At 42.8% G+C, this 13,913-nt stretch overlaps 1 protein-coding gene across 1 annotated transcript in view; it reads right to left on the minus strand.

Moving 5' to 3' along the window:
* Positions 1 to 13,913, minus strand: part of ccdc169 (coiled-coil domain containing 169) — a 72,666-nt gene that overhangs the window by 6,089 nt on the left and 52,664 nt on the right. Inside the window, exon 7 of the mRNA XM_069891686.1 lies at positions 7,020 to 7,087. Coding sequence (XP_069747787.1) covers positions 7,020 to 7,087 — 68 coding nt within the window. The remainder of the gene's footprint in view (positions 1 to 7,019; positions 7,088 to 13,913) is intronic.

Raw genomic sequence — 13,913 nt, forward strand, 5'->3', positions numbered from 1 at the left:
GTGCGCACACGCCAGTTGCAACCCGCGCTCAAAGGAAATTAATGTGCGCACGAAAGGGGAGTTAGCTACAATCATGTAGTAATTAATAATTATACTTATTGATACTTCATAGAATGAAGTCATAGTTGTATGATATTAAAACATGCCAATGCAGTTTTATGAGCCATGAGAGATAGGCTGTGCCAAAATGATCTTGAAACCATTGCCAATTTACATTTGCACAAGCCTTCAGTGCACAGATACTTTGGTCACAGGAAAAAAAATTTGCACAACATAGGATTTTTGTACACACTGACCATCCCTAGATCATGGCACCAGTAGTAATCCATAGATTACCACCTTCGAGATCTCTTTCCTAACTGCCTCAACTTACTTTGCAGGACCTCTACTTCACTCCTGCTTATGCACCACAACCTCGAGCTACTCCGCCTCCACCTCAAGAATATTCTGCACCTGCTCAGAGACATCCTAACCCAAGACCCTGGAGGCACACACTACCCTGGAGTCTCTTTTGCAGCCCAGAGTCTCCTATCTGTTCCCCTATCAAGTCCCCTATGACTATTGCTCTGCCTGACTTTACCCTTCCCTTCTGAAGCGCAGACCCATCCACAGTGCTATTGGTTTGGCTGCCGCCTTGCCCAGATTCACCCCACCCACCAACCCTTCCCCCTCCCCCCACCATCAGTAACCAAAGGGGTATACTTGTTGTTGAGGGGATTGTCCATAGGGGTTCTCTGCACTGACTGCCTATTCCCCTTCCCTCTTCCTACAGTTAACCAGTGATGCACTATCAATAACTCCAGAGACTGGAGGTTAACTGGAAGATAGGCTTTTACTACCATAAACAGAAGGCACATCTCATGTTGCTGTCCCGAGACCTGAGCTTGTTCTAGGGGAGGGGTTATGGCATTGCTGCCTCTATTGGGGAAATCAAGGGGGAGGAGAGACAAGTACAATCGGCAAGGCTGGGCCAACCATACAGATACAAACAGTATTAACAGTGGTTCCACCACATTCACCCCCTATTTTCAAAGAAGTCTAGGAGGGTGAAGAGGGTTCCATGTCCATCACAAATTCAGTCTGTCCAGTGGTCTTGTCTGCCGTTGTGACTTTCGTAGTGGTGGCTGTAGCTCAGCTGTTGACTCCTGAATGGTCTGGTCGTTGTTGGTAGGTGGGGTGCTGCGAATGAACTGAGACAGTTGGGGCAGGGGCTGGGGGTAGGGTGATATAGTATGCCGTGGGGTGATGGATGTACCCATGAAGGAGGACCCCCGGTCATTATGATTATAGCAGGGGTATCCGAACAGGGTGAAGAGGTTGCGTAAGCCTTTAATGACGGTGGGAGCAGTCATATTCGGGCAGGGAATGGGAAACGCGAGAACTCATCAGTGATGTTGAGGAAGTATATGTTGCGATTCAAAGAGGTCAGGGACTCCTTGAAATCCATTCTCAGGCACTCAAAGGGGCAGGTGGCCTTAATCAGGTACGACCTGCCTGGCTGGCAGGTGTGGTTTGCGCTCGGCACAGACCTGCCAGTTTCTGGTCATTGTCCTGATGTCCTCAACTGAATAGGGGAGATTGCAGGCTTTGATGAAATGGAAGAACATGGTGACCCTGGGATGGCAGAGGTCAATGTGGAGGGCTTGTAAATAGTCTATCTGCTCACTGGCACAAGTTCCTGGGACAAGGCATCCGAAGGCTTATTGAGCTTTCCGGGCCAGTACAAGATATTATAGTTGTAGGTGGAGAGTTCAATTCTCTACTTCAGAATTTTGTCGTTCTTGATTTTACCCTGCTGCTTGTTATTGAATATGAAAGCAACTGCATGTTGGTCAGTCAGCAGGGTCAATCGTTTCCTGGGAAGATAGTGCCTCCAAAGCTGTACCACCTCAACGATGGCCTGGGCCACTTTGTTGATGGAGAAGTGCCGGATCTCTGGGCCTTGGAAGGTGCAAGAGAAAAATGCTATGGGTCTGCCCTTCTGGTTAAGTGTGGTAGCCAGAGCAAAGTCAGACGCATTGCTCTCCCCTGGAACGGGGTGGATTCATCCGCAGTGTGCATTGTGGCCTCGACAATATTGCCTTTGATGCAGCTGAAGGCCTCACGGGCCTCTGTGACAGGGGAAAGGAGGTAGCTTTTATGATGGGGCAGGCCTTATCGGCATAGTTGGGGGCCCACTGGGCACAATAGGAGAAAGACCCCTTGAGACTCTGGGGAAGTTGGAGCTCTAACGGGCTGCATGTGGTTGAAATTGGGGCCAATAATTCCATTTGCACAATGCAGCTGTGATGCGCAGAATACACATTTATCTTTGTTGTAGATGAGGTTAAGATTTTGGCTGTCTGGAGGAATTTCTGTCTGGAGGTTGACATCATGGTCCAGCAGATAGTGACATTGTTGAGGTAGGGGAATGTGGACAGTAGCCTGTGCTCATCCACCATTTAGTCCTATTCGCTCTGGAAGATGGAGACTCCATTGATGATCCCGAAGGGGACCCTCAGAAAGTGTTAGAGACGGCCATCCGCCTCAAACACAGTGTACTGGTGGTCCTCCAGGAGGATAAGATGGTAGTATGCCTGGTGGTATGCCAACTTTATGTCACCGGTAGAGGGGGTATGTGTCCAGTTTTGTAAACCTGTTAATGGTCTGACTGTAGTTGATAACCATTTGGTATTTTCCCCAACTCTTAACCACCACTACCTGAGCTCTCCAGGGGCTGGCACTGGATTTGATAATCCTCTCAGTCAGGAGCCATCTCACTTCTGATTTGATAAAGGCCCTGTCTCCAGCGCTGTATCACCTGCTCTTGGCGGTGACGGGCTTACAGTTGGAGGTGAAGTTGGTGAACAGTGGTGGTGGGGAAATCTGGAGGGTGGAGAGCCCGCAGGTCACACTCAGTGGGTGGATCACAGGTTGCTGGTTGGACACATTCGGCGGGGAGGGAAGGCAGTTTAAAAACTGTTGGTTGTAGACCGAGATGGGGCCCGCCATATTCCATGGTGATGCTCTTTAGGTGGCACTGAAAGTCCAACCCCAGTAGTCATGACGTGCAGAGCTGTGGCATCACAAGGAGTTTAAAATATTTGTAATCTGCGCCATGCATGGTCAGTGTCACTAGGCAGCTGCCGCGGATCTCTGCCAAGTGGGAAATTGTAGGCCATGGAGACTCTGTAACTCACTGGTATCACCACAAGGGAGTAATGCTGCACCGTGTCGGGGTGGATGAAACTCTCTGTGCTCCTGCTATTGAATAGGCAGCTCATCCTGCACCCATTTACCTCTATGTCCATCATTGACCTGGAAAACTGATGAGGACTGCTTTGGTTGAGCATGAATAAAACCAGAGTAGCTTCACTGATCTGCTGTATCGGCTCGTGGTCTGGTACAATGGCGGCATCGAAGATGGCGGCTCCCATGGCATTCATGCAGTGCTGTTGTTGTTCATCAGAAGTGACGTCGTCCAAGATGGTGGTGGCCCCCACTGCCCACATGCAGCACTGCTTGGGTAAAAAGGTTGCTTGTATTTGCATACCCTTACATAGTGTCCCTTCTCACAACCGGAACAGACCATGTCCTTTGTTGCACAGCGCTTCCTGGGGTGCTTCTGCTTGCCGCAGAAGAAGCACCTTGGGTCCTTACTGGCAGCAGCGGCAGCCGTAGTCAGGTCGGGACGTGGGGCGGCCTGCGATCCCACATCCCAAGATGGTGGTGCCCACATTCCTCACACAGCAGCCGTATTACTGGTTGAGAAAGAGTGAATATAATCTGATCTGAGATGCCTGCTAAACAGACATCTCAGATCAGCTCCTCCGTGTACTCTTCTGCTGGTATGGTTTTGCAGCTGCAGGCCCATCCAAGGTCTTGCAGGACCCGAAGGTAATCATCACTCAACTCCCTGAGTTGCTGCTTACACGTGACTAGGATGTGCCTGGCGTAGACTTCATTCACCCAGGCCAGGTACTGGCCTTTCACAATGTCCATTGCTTCAGGAATGTCTTGCAGTCTCTGACCATCAGGTAAATGGGGTGCCTGACCCATGAGAACAGTAAGTGTAGCTTGTCTGCATTGCATTGAATGATCATCGTGGAGGTCTGCAGAAACAGTTGAAGCAGCATAGCCAGAGTTTGAACTTGTCAGATGCTTCCAGTGATTGCAGGTCAATTTCCAGCCTCTCTGGTCTCAGCAACTTGTCATAGGCTTTTATTTACCATAAACAGATGGGCCAGGTGCGGGTCAATGGACTAGGTGGGAGTAGGTATTCGGCATGGACTAGAAGGGTTAAACTGTCCTGTTCCTGTGCTGTAATTGTTATATGGTTATACATCTTGTGTTGCTGACCCGAGACCCGAGCTTGTTCTGGGGGAGGGGTTATGGTATTGCAGTCTTTATTGGGGGAATCAAGGAGGAGGAGCCACAGGTATAATCAGCAAGGGGTAGGTCAGCCATACACATTCTAACAGTGGTTCCACCACACCCAGTTACCTGCCCTTTGCCTCTTAGGTGTGACTGTCTCCTTACACTTTCTGTCTATCACCTCCTCTTTCTACTGAATGATCCAGAATTCATACAGCTCCAACTCCAGTTCTCTAGCACGGTCTGCAAGGAGTTACAGCTGGATGCACCTCTTGCAGGTGTAGTCATTAGGGACACTTGCGTTGTTTCAGATTTTCCATATCCTGCATCTGGAGTATTCCATGGCCCTATCCTCCATCTCTACTAGGTTACTGTGAAAAGATCTTACTTGACCTTGCCTGTCGCATGTCCTGAAGTCTCTTGAGCCAAACCTTTTAACACTGCACTGGGCCAGACTCACACCAGTTGCTCCACTTGAGCTTCGCTTCTCTTTTATAAATCTCCTTTTGATCTTACATCACTTCTTTCTAATGATCTGCAGCAAAGACTCCCAACAATCTCCATTCCTCTTCCCTTTGTTACGAGTCCAGAGGACCCCAAAATCCAGCTGCAATAGATATGCACCACGACAAAGGGCAACTTAAACAAAAACTGCTTTTAATTATCTTTGAACATGAAAATAGAATCAAACTTTAACTTATCTCTTTTGACTCACTTAACCTTAACCCCCTTCTAATTCTAAGTGCACGTGTGTGTAATGTGTGTGTGTAAGTTCAGCAAGGTTCTTTGGTTCACAGTCCAATCTCACTGGTTGCAGGCAATTCTTGTACTGTGCACAGAACTTAACATTAGTAAAGTTCACCATGCTTTGGTGCTTAACAGTTAAATGGTTACCACTCAGAGGGTTCTTGTTGGTTTTCAGAGAGAGAGATTTTCTTGTTTCAGGTCACCACAGAGTTCCTTTCTGTTTCTCCTATTCCAAGGGAAACACTGGACAGCCAGTCCTCTCCTTTAACCAGGCCGTCTTCCAAAGCTTGCCAGCTTGTCCCTCTGGAACCAATGTCTGTCTCTCTCCTCTCTCTCTCTCTCACTCCTCCCTGAAAGCAAAGCCTCTTTTTTACTGCTCTCTACCTGCAAAGATCACATGACCTTCCAGACAGTAAGTTCTGTTTTCCAGACAAAGCTGCTACTGCCTGTTGTTACATTTGTTGCCTTTTCACAGTCCATCATGAGTCTGAGACTCTTGTAAAAGCTCCTGCAAAAAGTCTGTGTTTTAAACTATTTGTGTGACCTGATCTAACAAACCTTTCCCAATCTATCTCTCAAACACCTCTATATACTCTGTCACAGCTTTTAAACTCCCCTGAAACAAAGTACAGCTCCCAACACTCACTAATTGCCAGGTCCTGGCTCTGCTTTATTTTTTTAAATTCCCCTGGAAAAAAAATTCCCGACCCCAACCAAATTCTAGTTGGTACGTTAATTAGCCACTGTAAATAACTCTAATTGTAGATACATGTTGAATTGATTGGCTTCTGACATGAAAAAATAAATGGGGGATTGGGATTGATAGGAAAGGTGTGGACAGTGACACAGAGTTAATGGGGTTTAAAAAAAATAGCAGATATGTATTGAAGGGACAAAATCTGGAGATTAGAAACAATTCTGTGGGGAAGAACATAATCATGCAAGAACATACTCTGAGACTGACTGAAATGCAACTTGGATACATCTAATGTATCAATAAAACTGACCTTGTGTACTGGAGTTGGTGTTGATAATGTTGTCTCCTCTATAATCGACTTCAGTCTGCAGAGGTGACCCCAAGAGTTTGTCAGTGCCACTCCCACCCTGAACTATTAGTTTCTGGTCTTCTTTACTATTTTAATAATACCTAATGCAAATGTGGGCACATTGCAGGCTTCTGGACTCAATATTAAATTGTACAACTTGAGGTAACTTGATTTCTTGGTCTTTGTAGGTTGTCTATTTGTGATATTTGCTAAGTTTGTTTCCTTTTCCCCCCTCTCCTCACACTTTTTTCTGCTCTAGGAGTGAAGAACATGCCCAGCCTGACATGTTAGGCATGACTTCCTACTCTGCATTTCACAACTCCTACATTTTGTCTGTGTTCTCACCTTAACTACTCCCATTCACTCACTGGCCAGATTACCTTGTTTCAATGTATCACCGTGGTCATCCCAGATTTCCCCTGTCAAAGACATCCTTCCCCTCTGACCCCCCCCCCCCACCCCCACCGCCCCTGCAATTTAACAAGCTTCTTTTGTATCCTTCCAGTTCTGATGAAGAATATTTAACCTCTTCTGAATCTCTTCCCACAGATGCAGCCTAAGCTGCTGGATATTTCCGGCATTTTCTGTTGTGTTTTCTGTTAGGTTTCCGGTATCTGCAGTTTGTTTGATTATTCACCTGGAAGTGGATAATCAGACATGGTCAAGTTTTTGCAGCAGGCTTGAACCTTTTTCCTCTCGTGTTATGACCAAACCTAGAATTGTGATTCTCCAATGTGAATGTTAAGGAGGCTTACTATTGGAACTCAATAGTTTCCTCATGTACAACATCCTGTTCTACTTAATATACCATTCTATTCCCAAGCAAGTTTACTGTTATGTACCAATAATTGGCCAGACTGATAAAATACTTACGTGAAAACCTTCATTTCTCTTGATTCCATTACCTTTTGTTTCTTTGCTGTTTCAATTAATAAGTTTGCCTGTATGAAAGTCGATTAGAAAAATAATTGATCAAAATCTAACACAATTAGTTCTTCTTTTACTCCTATAACAAAATTCTATATTTAAACCCCAAAATAAAGGCAGCAGATTCTAGAAAACTGAAAATAAAAACAGAAAATGTGATAAATACAAAGCTGATCAGACAGAATCCATGGAAAGTAAAATTGAAATAACATCAAGTAAAAATAAACATGCAAGCTCAAAATGAGGTGCTAATAAATGTTTGAATCAAAGTAATAGGGAAAGTGCATAATGTTGTATAAGGGGACATAAATCAAACTCTTGTTCAAATCCAAGTTTTCCCTCTTTGTACTTACTATTTTTAGAACCTTGCATGATCCAACCCTCCAGATTTCTGCAGAGATATAGCCAAGGTGCTAAAACTTCTTTTCTAACAGCTGAGATCCTCCTAGACAATGACCTCTGGGTTCTGTAGACTTTCAAAGTTGCTTTACCTACATTCTGTCTTTTTTTTCTCAAGCAAAATATTTCAGGAAAATTGAGCCATCAGGATGTCAGACATCCTGTGACTAAAATAGATGGGAGTCTTCTTATTAGACCATATTCTTTCTCACAGGGCTTTTGTAATATCCTCCATGAAATAAGCTGCTAAACACTTTACTTAGGGAGTTGTTCAATAGGGAGTAGAATCCCCAAAGGGAAAAGACCACCTATAAATTGGAGGAACAACATCAGATTTTCCGAATGAGCACTGTCCAGCCAGATTGCATTAACGTCGACTTTTCTGGTTTCTGCTAACCTGCTCTCCTTGAACCCCCCCCCCCCACCACCTTCCCTCTCTATTCACCTAGCCATCCCTCCCTCCCCTTGCTCGCTGCTATCCCCTCACTCCCTTCTTCACCTATTACCTCCTGCCTTTGTGACTACTCATTTTTTTAGACGCCTGCCAACAATGGATCTTTCTCGACACCGAACGTGACTTGCATATATTCCTTTGATGTAGCTTATGTTGGTCCTAGGTTTTCTACAGACAAAGACTTTGTTGCAAGAAGTTGTAGCATTATTCCAGTCATGCTCAAGTTGAATTTGGCCCATCTCTGGAATGCTTGCCATTACACCAAAAATATTTTGCAGCAACTGTTCCAGCAGTATCCTGTCAAAGGCCCTAAGGCAGTGGTTCTCAACCTTTTTCTTTCCACTCACATATCACTTAAAATATTTCCTATGCCATAGATGCTCTATGATTAGTAAGGGATTGTTTAAGGTAGTATGTGACTAGAAAGAAAAAGTTTGAAAACCACTGTTTTAATCGTACCAAATTGACTCATTATGTGCACGGTTTCAGAACTCCAAAGGAAATGGGACAATGACAATTTTTCTCAAGCAAAATATTTCAGTAACAATTGGGTCTAGAGCAGTGATTCTCAACCTTCCCTTACCACTCACATACCATCTTAAGCAATCCCTCACTAATCACAGAGCACCAATGGCATAGGGATTACTTAATGTGGTATGTGAGTGGAAAGAAAAAGGTTGAGAACCACTGCCCTAAGGTATAATATCAGCAATCATTTGAGTAAAATTCATCACATTACCACAACCCCAAACCAAGCCATGCTCCTGATTGTCACACCCATTGTTTCTCCAGATAAGAGAATTTCAATTGAATACCCTGGAAAAATGATCTTCAAGTTGTAAAATCAAAGCCCTTTCAAGCTATATTACCTGCTTTAGTTTGTACCTAAAATCAAGTTGTTTTCAACAAAATTCACTTCTGTGGAATGCATGTGGAATGAAACACACTGATTTAACAAAGGATTTAGAACCTCAGACATAGCATAATACTGTACAGTACAGGTCCTTCAGCCCACAATGTTGTGCTCTCCTATATAATCCTACTCTACATCAGTCTAATCCTTCACTCCTCACAGCCCATAACTCTTTGTTTTTTCCTACATCAATGTGCATATCCAAGAGTCTTTTAATAGTCATCCCTGATCAATTAATATTATAAAATGATGACAGAGTTTCATCTGCAATAAAAACAGAAAATGTTGGAGACACTCAGCAAATGGGAGGCATATGTAAAGACAAAACAGTTAATGTTTCAGATCAATGACTTTCTCATTAACCAGCATTTTGTTTTATTTGCATGCTGGGCAGAATTTTAAACTTGATTCCATGTTACTAAAAATAACAACCTTGAGTGAGCAATCTCATAAAGAGTCCTCTTAGAGGGGAAGAAGATGAGGAAATTGCCTTTGGTAATCTCTTGATTCATTTGTATTCTATTCCAGTGTCTCTGTTTCTGTCCTCATTTGTAGCAAATCAGAAGCTGTTTCCAGCCCATCTACAGTATATTATCAATCATTTTGCATGGAGATCATTACAGGATTTCTCTTTATTTGCAAGAAAAAGCTTACTGCTTTGATTGCCCTCTATCAGTAAGAAAGAGTTAAAAGGAAGATACTCTCATCATTTCTACAAATAGCAGTGAGACTGAACATAATTAGTGGTTTTCACATGTACTAACATAATTAAAGCTGCAAGCTGCACACATTGTATTTTCCTGTTTTTAAATGTAATTAATACCTAAGATCAGACCAGAATATTTTAAATTGTTTTCTCTATTTAAAAAGTTTAGATATTTAACTGTTTGACAATAACTTTAGAGTATTGCAACCACAACTTCTGACTAATAATATTCATTTACAGCAATGTTTCCTGGGTTTTCATTTTTGTTGCCTATGCTATTAAATTTGATATACTAAGGCATATGAGGAGTCTAGGTTAATTGGGTGTATTCCAGCAGCACAAGCTCATGGCCGAAAACGATCAATAAATTAGGTCTGGACAAACAAAGAGCATGTCTCATTTTTGAGGAAGACATTTTTGGTGCATTCTGGTCAGTATTTATTCTTCATTCACCATCACCAAAACAGATTATCTGGTTATCATCTAATTGCTGTTTGTGATGTATCTTGTGCACCAACTAGCTGCCATACTTCTGTAAATCCAAAGGACTGCAAAGCACTTTGAGGTACTTCATCAGTTAGAAACCGTGCCCAGAACTTATAGACTGCTCCATATAAAGTGAAAAATCAATGAATCAAAACAGTACAACAGAAAAAAAAATCATAAAAATGCAGTCTTCAACTTGCATTAGTAAGAGAATTGTAATTTTGAATTGATGCATTTTTAATTTTTATCCTCTACAATTGTCAAATATTGGTCTTGAGAGATAAGTAGCAGACTGGATGGGAAGCCACAGAGCCTGCAGTATAAGGTAAACCTGCAGACAGTAATTCATGTCTGTTGAGTAGAATCTAGGAATGCAAAATGTGGGTAAGAATGAAGATTATAAAAAGAAACTGAAAGCACAAAGTTTGGGAGGATGTGCTACTTGATATGGATTAACAAATATTTGCTCAGAATTAGATCTACCCGCAGCCATTTCATGAGTAAAATACACATGGAATAACTGCATATTTTGAAATGTTTGCTTCCATTTCCTGTTGAGCCTTGAGTGCCCACACTTTATACACTCCAGCATTCTGGTAACTTTTTCATTGGACATGTTATGATATTCTCAATGTGCGCAGCCTTAATTTCCTTAAATAACAACTTAAATTGATATAAGAAGTTTGTTTCCACTTGCAAATTGAATAAGGAAACTTGTCACGTCATAGATCATATGTAAATTGAAGTGTCCCTGCCAAGATATCAGTGGTCATCTCTCCCATTTTGTGTCATGGATCTGTTGCAGGAACAGACCATACTTATTACTTTTTCTCCATGCAGTGTTTGTACAGTTATTATAAATGCTATGAGAATTTCCTTTTAAGTTTCTCAATCACTTCCCATGGCTCTTAGCAGGAATGGCAAGACTAGAGATTCATGCAGGCAACTAATATTCAGAATTTCTGAAACAAAAACAAGGGGGTGAAAGACAAAATTATTTCTTTAAAGGAAATGTCACCAATTTCAGAATTTTTAAAGGATTTTATTATGTGATTATAGCAGCAGAGGTTTCAGTCAATAGAATCTGTATCAGCTCCCAGCCGGGTATTCCCATTTACCCTATTCCTCCTTTCTACACATTTACTACTTGTTTCCTCACATATACCCATCAACTCTCCTTTGATACAATTACCACCTACTTGCACCAAGGAATAATTAACAATTGCCGGTTAGTCTTTGTGATGAAGGAGGAAACTGGTGCACCCAGAGAAAACCTCCATAATCAAGGAGAGAATGTGCCAACACCCCACAGATCACATCCAAGACATAATCAAACCCAGGACTCTGGAGCTGTGAACAGATAAATTCAATTACTTCTATGCATGATTTGACCATCATAACATGAAGGAACCACTTTGCATCCCCACGTCTCCTGATGATCCTCTACTTTCAGTATCTGAAGATGGCATGCGGACTGCCTTCAGAAGAGTGAATCCAAGAAAATCATCCAGTCTAGACGGAGTACCTGTCCAAGTACTGAAAACCTTGCTGACCAACCTCTCACTCTGACAAGGTGTGGTACCCACCTATTTCAAACAGGCCTCAATCACAAGAAGAGCATGATATCCTTCCTAAACAAGTATTGATCAGTGGCATTCACATTCACAGTGATAAAAGTATTTTGAGAGGCTGGTATTGAAGCATATTAGCTCTTGTCTAAGCAGTGACATGGATCCATTCCATTTTCCCTATCGCAGCAACAGGTCTATGGCAGATGGCATTTCTCTGGCTCTTCACAAAACTCTGGAACATCTGGACAGCAAAAGTGCATACATCAAGATTTTCTTTATTGACTACAGTTCAGCATTCAACACCATCAGGTAATCAGCAAACTTCAAACTGGCCTCAATACCTCATTGTGCAATTGGATCACATTTCAATATCCCAGTGAGGGTGGATTGGCAAAACTGTCTCCTCCATAATCTCTATCAGCACTGAGTAACTACGGGGTTGCATAGCTGCCTGCTCTATTTGCTTTAAACCTGTGACTGTGTGGCTCGGTAGGACAACAACACCCTTTACCATTTTGCTGATGCTATAGTAAAACCCTCGGTATCTGGCACCAGTCGGGATTGGTGATGTGTGGATAGGCAGAATGACCACTCGTGGACACCAATTTTAAACTTTTGTATTGTCTTACCTATTTATTTTCAGAATTTATTTTGCCAGTTGCTTGAATTCCGGGTAACTGGGATTTTACTCTACCACATTAACGGGCTATATAAAAAGGGCTGATGAATTAGCATACATGAGGGAGATTGAAAACTTGGCTGAATGATGCACCAACAACAAACTCACACTCAAATGTCACCAAAACCAAGGAGCAGATAGCTGATTGTTGACTTCAGGAAGGGAAAACCAGAGGTGTACAATCCAGTGATCATTGGGGGATCAGAGGTGGAGAAGATGAGCAAATGTAAGTTCTTGGGAGTTACTAGCTCGGAGGATCTTTCCTGGACAAAACACACTGATGGCATTGTGAAGAAAGCACGTCAGTCCCTCCACTTTCTCAGGAATTTGCAGAAGTTTGTTATGACATCGAAAACCCTGGCAAATTTCGACAGGTGGTAAGTGTGTTGACCAGCTGAATCACAGTCTGGTATGGGATCACCAATACACCTGAGCATAAAGCCAGGCAAAAGGTAATGAATGCATCCCAGGACATCACAGGCAAAACCCTCCCCACCATTGAGAATATCTACAGCAAACTTACTGCCGTCAGAGAGCCGTCAGAGAGCAGCAGCAATCAAGGATCCACATCACCCATCACATGCTCTGATCTCGTTGCTACTTTCAGGAAAGAGGTATAGGTCCAAAAAGACTCACGCCACCAGGTTCAGAAACAGCTGCTATCAACCATCAGACCCCTCAGCAATAAACTCAATCAGGGACTCATTTAAGGACTCTGACTGTTGCACTTTATTGTTTATATCCTCTCTGTATGGCACAGTTAGTTTGTTTACATGTCTTTATTTGTTTAAATGTGTTCATTGTGCAAGTTTTTTTGCACTACCAATAAGAGGTAATTTTGCCTCACACACAAGAAAAAGAATCTCAGGATTGAACGTGATGCCATATATGCGCTCTGACAATAAATCTGAAATCTGTTAACTTTTTTTTTGAGTACAGTACAGTTTACTGGTTTTCAGAAATTCTGCCTGGCCCGCAGAAAAAGAAGCTCAGGATTGTATGTGTTGCCATGTATGTACTCTGAAAATTCAATCACGAAGAAGGCTTGCCAGCAGTTATACTTTGTGAGGTGTTTGCGGAGATTCGCTATGTCACCAAAGGCTCTCGAAAGCTTATATAGGTGTACCGTGGAGTGCATTATGGGTGGTTGCATCACTGACTGGTACAGAGATGGCAATGCTCAGGACAAAAAATCTTTAAAGGCTTGTTAACTAAGCCTGTGGCATCATGGGCACCAGGCTTCACTCCATCGAGGACATCTACAGGAGGCTGTGTCTTAAGAAAGCAGCCTCTATCCTCAAGGACCCCAACCACCCAGGCTTCCCTGCTACCATTGGGTACTGAAGCCTAAACTCAGCAGCACAAAGGACAGCTTCTTCCCTGTTGCCATCAAATTCTTGAATGATTGACGAACCAAAGACACTGCCTTACTTTAACTTTTCGTTCACTATTTAAATTTTTTGTGAGGTGATTTACATGATATTTTCTCTATGAGAGCTGCTGCAAAACCAGTTATGTGACTTGTTCATGACAATAAATTCTGATTCTTAAATTTTAACTTTGTATTTTGAAGCAGCAGTAATAATTAAAGAGTCACCATGCTGAACCATGATTGGGCATTCAGGCAAACTC

The sequence above is a fragment of the Narcine bancroftii genome, chromosome 7 (assembly GCF_036971445.1).
Source record: "Narcine bancroftii isolate sNarBan1 chromosome 7, sNarBan1.hap1, whole genome shotgun sequence".
NCBI classification, from domain to species: domain Eukaryota; kingdom Metazoa; phylum Chordata; class Chondrichthyes; order Torpediniformes; family Narcinidae; genus Narcine; species Narcine bancroftii.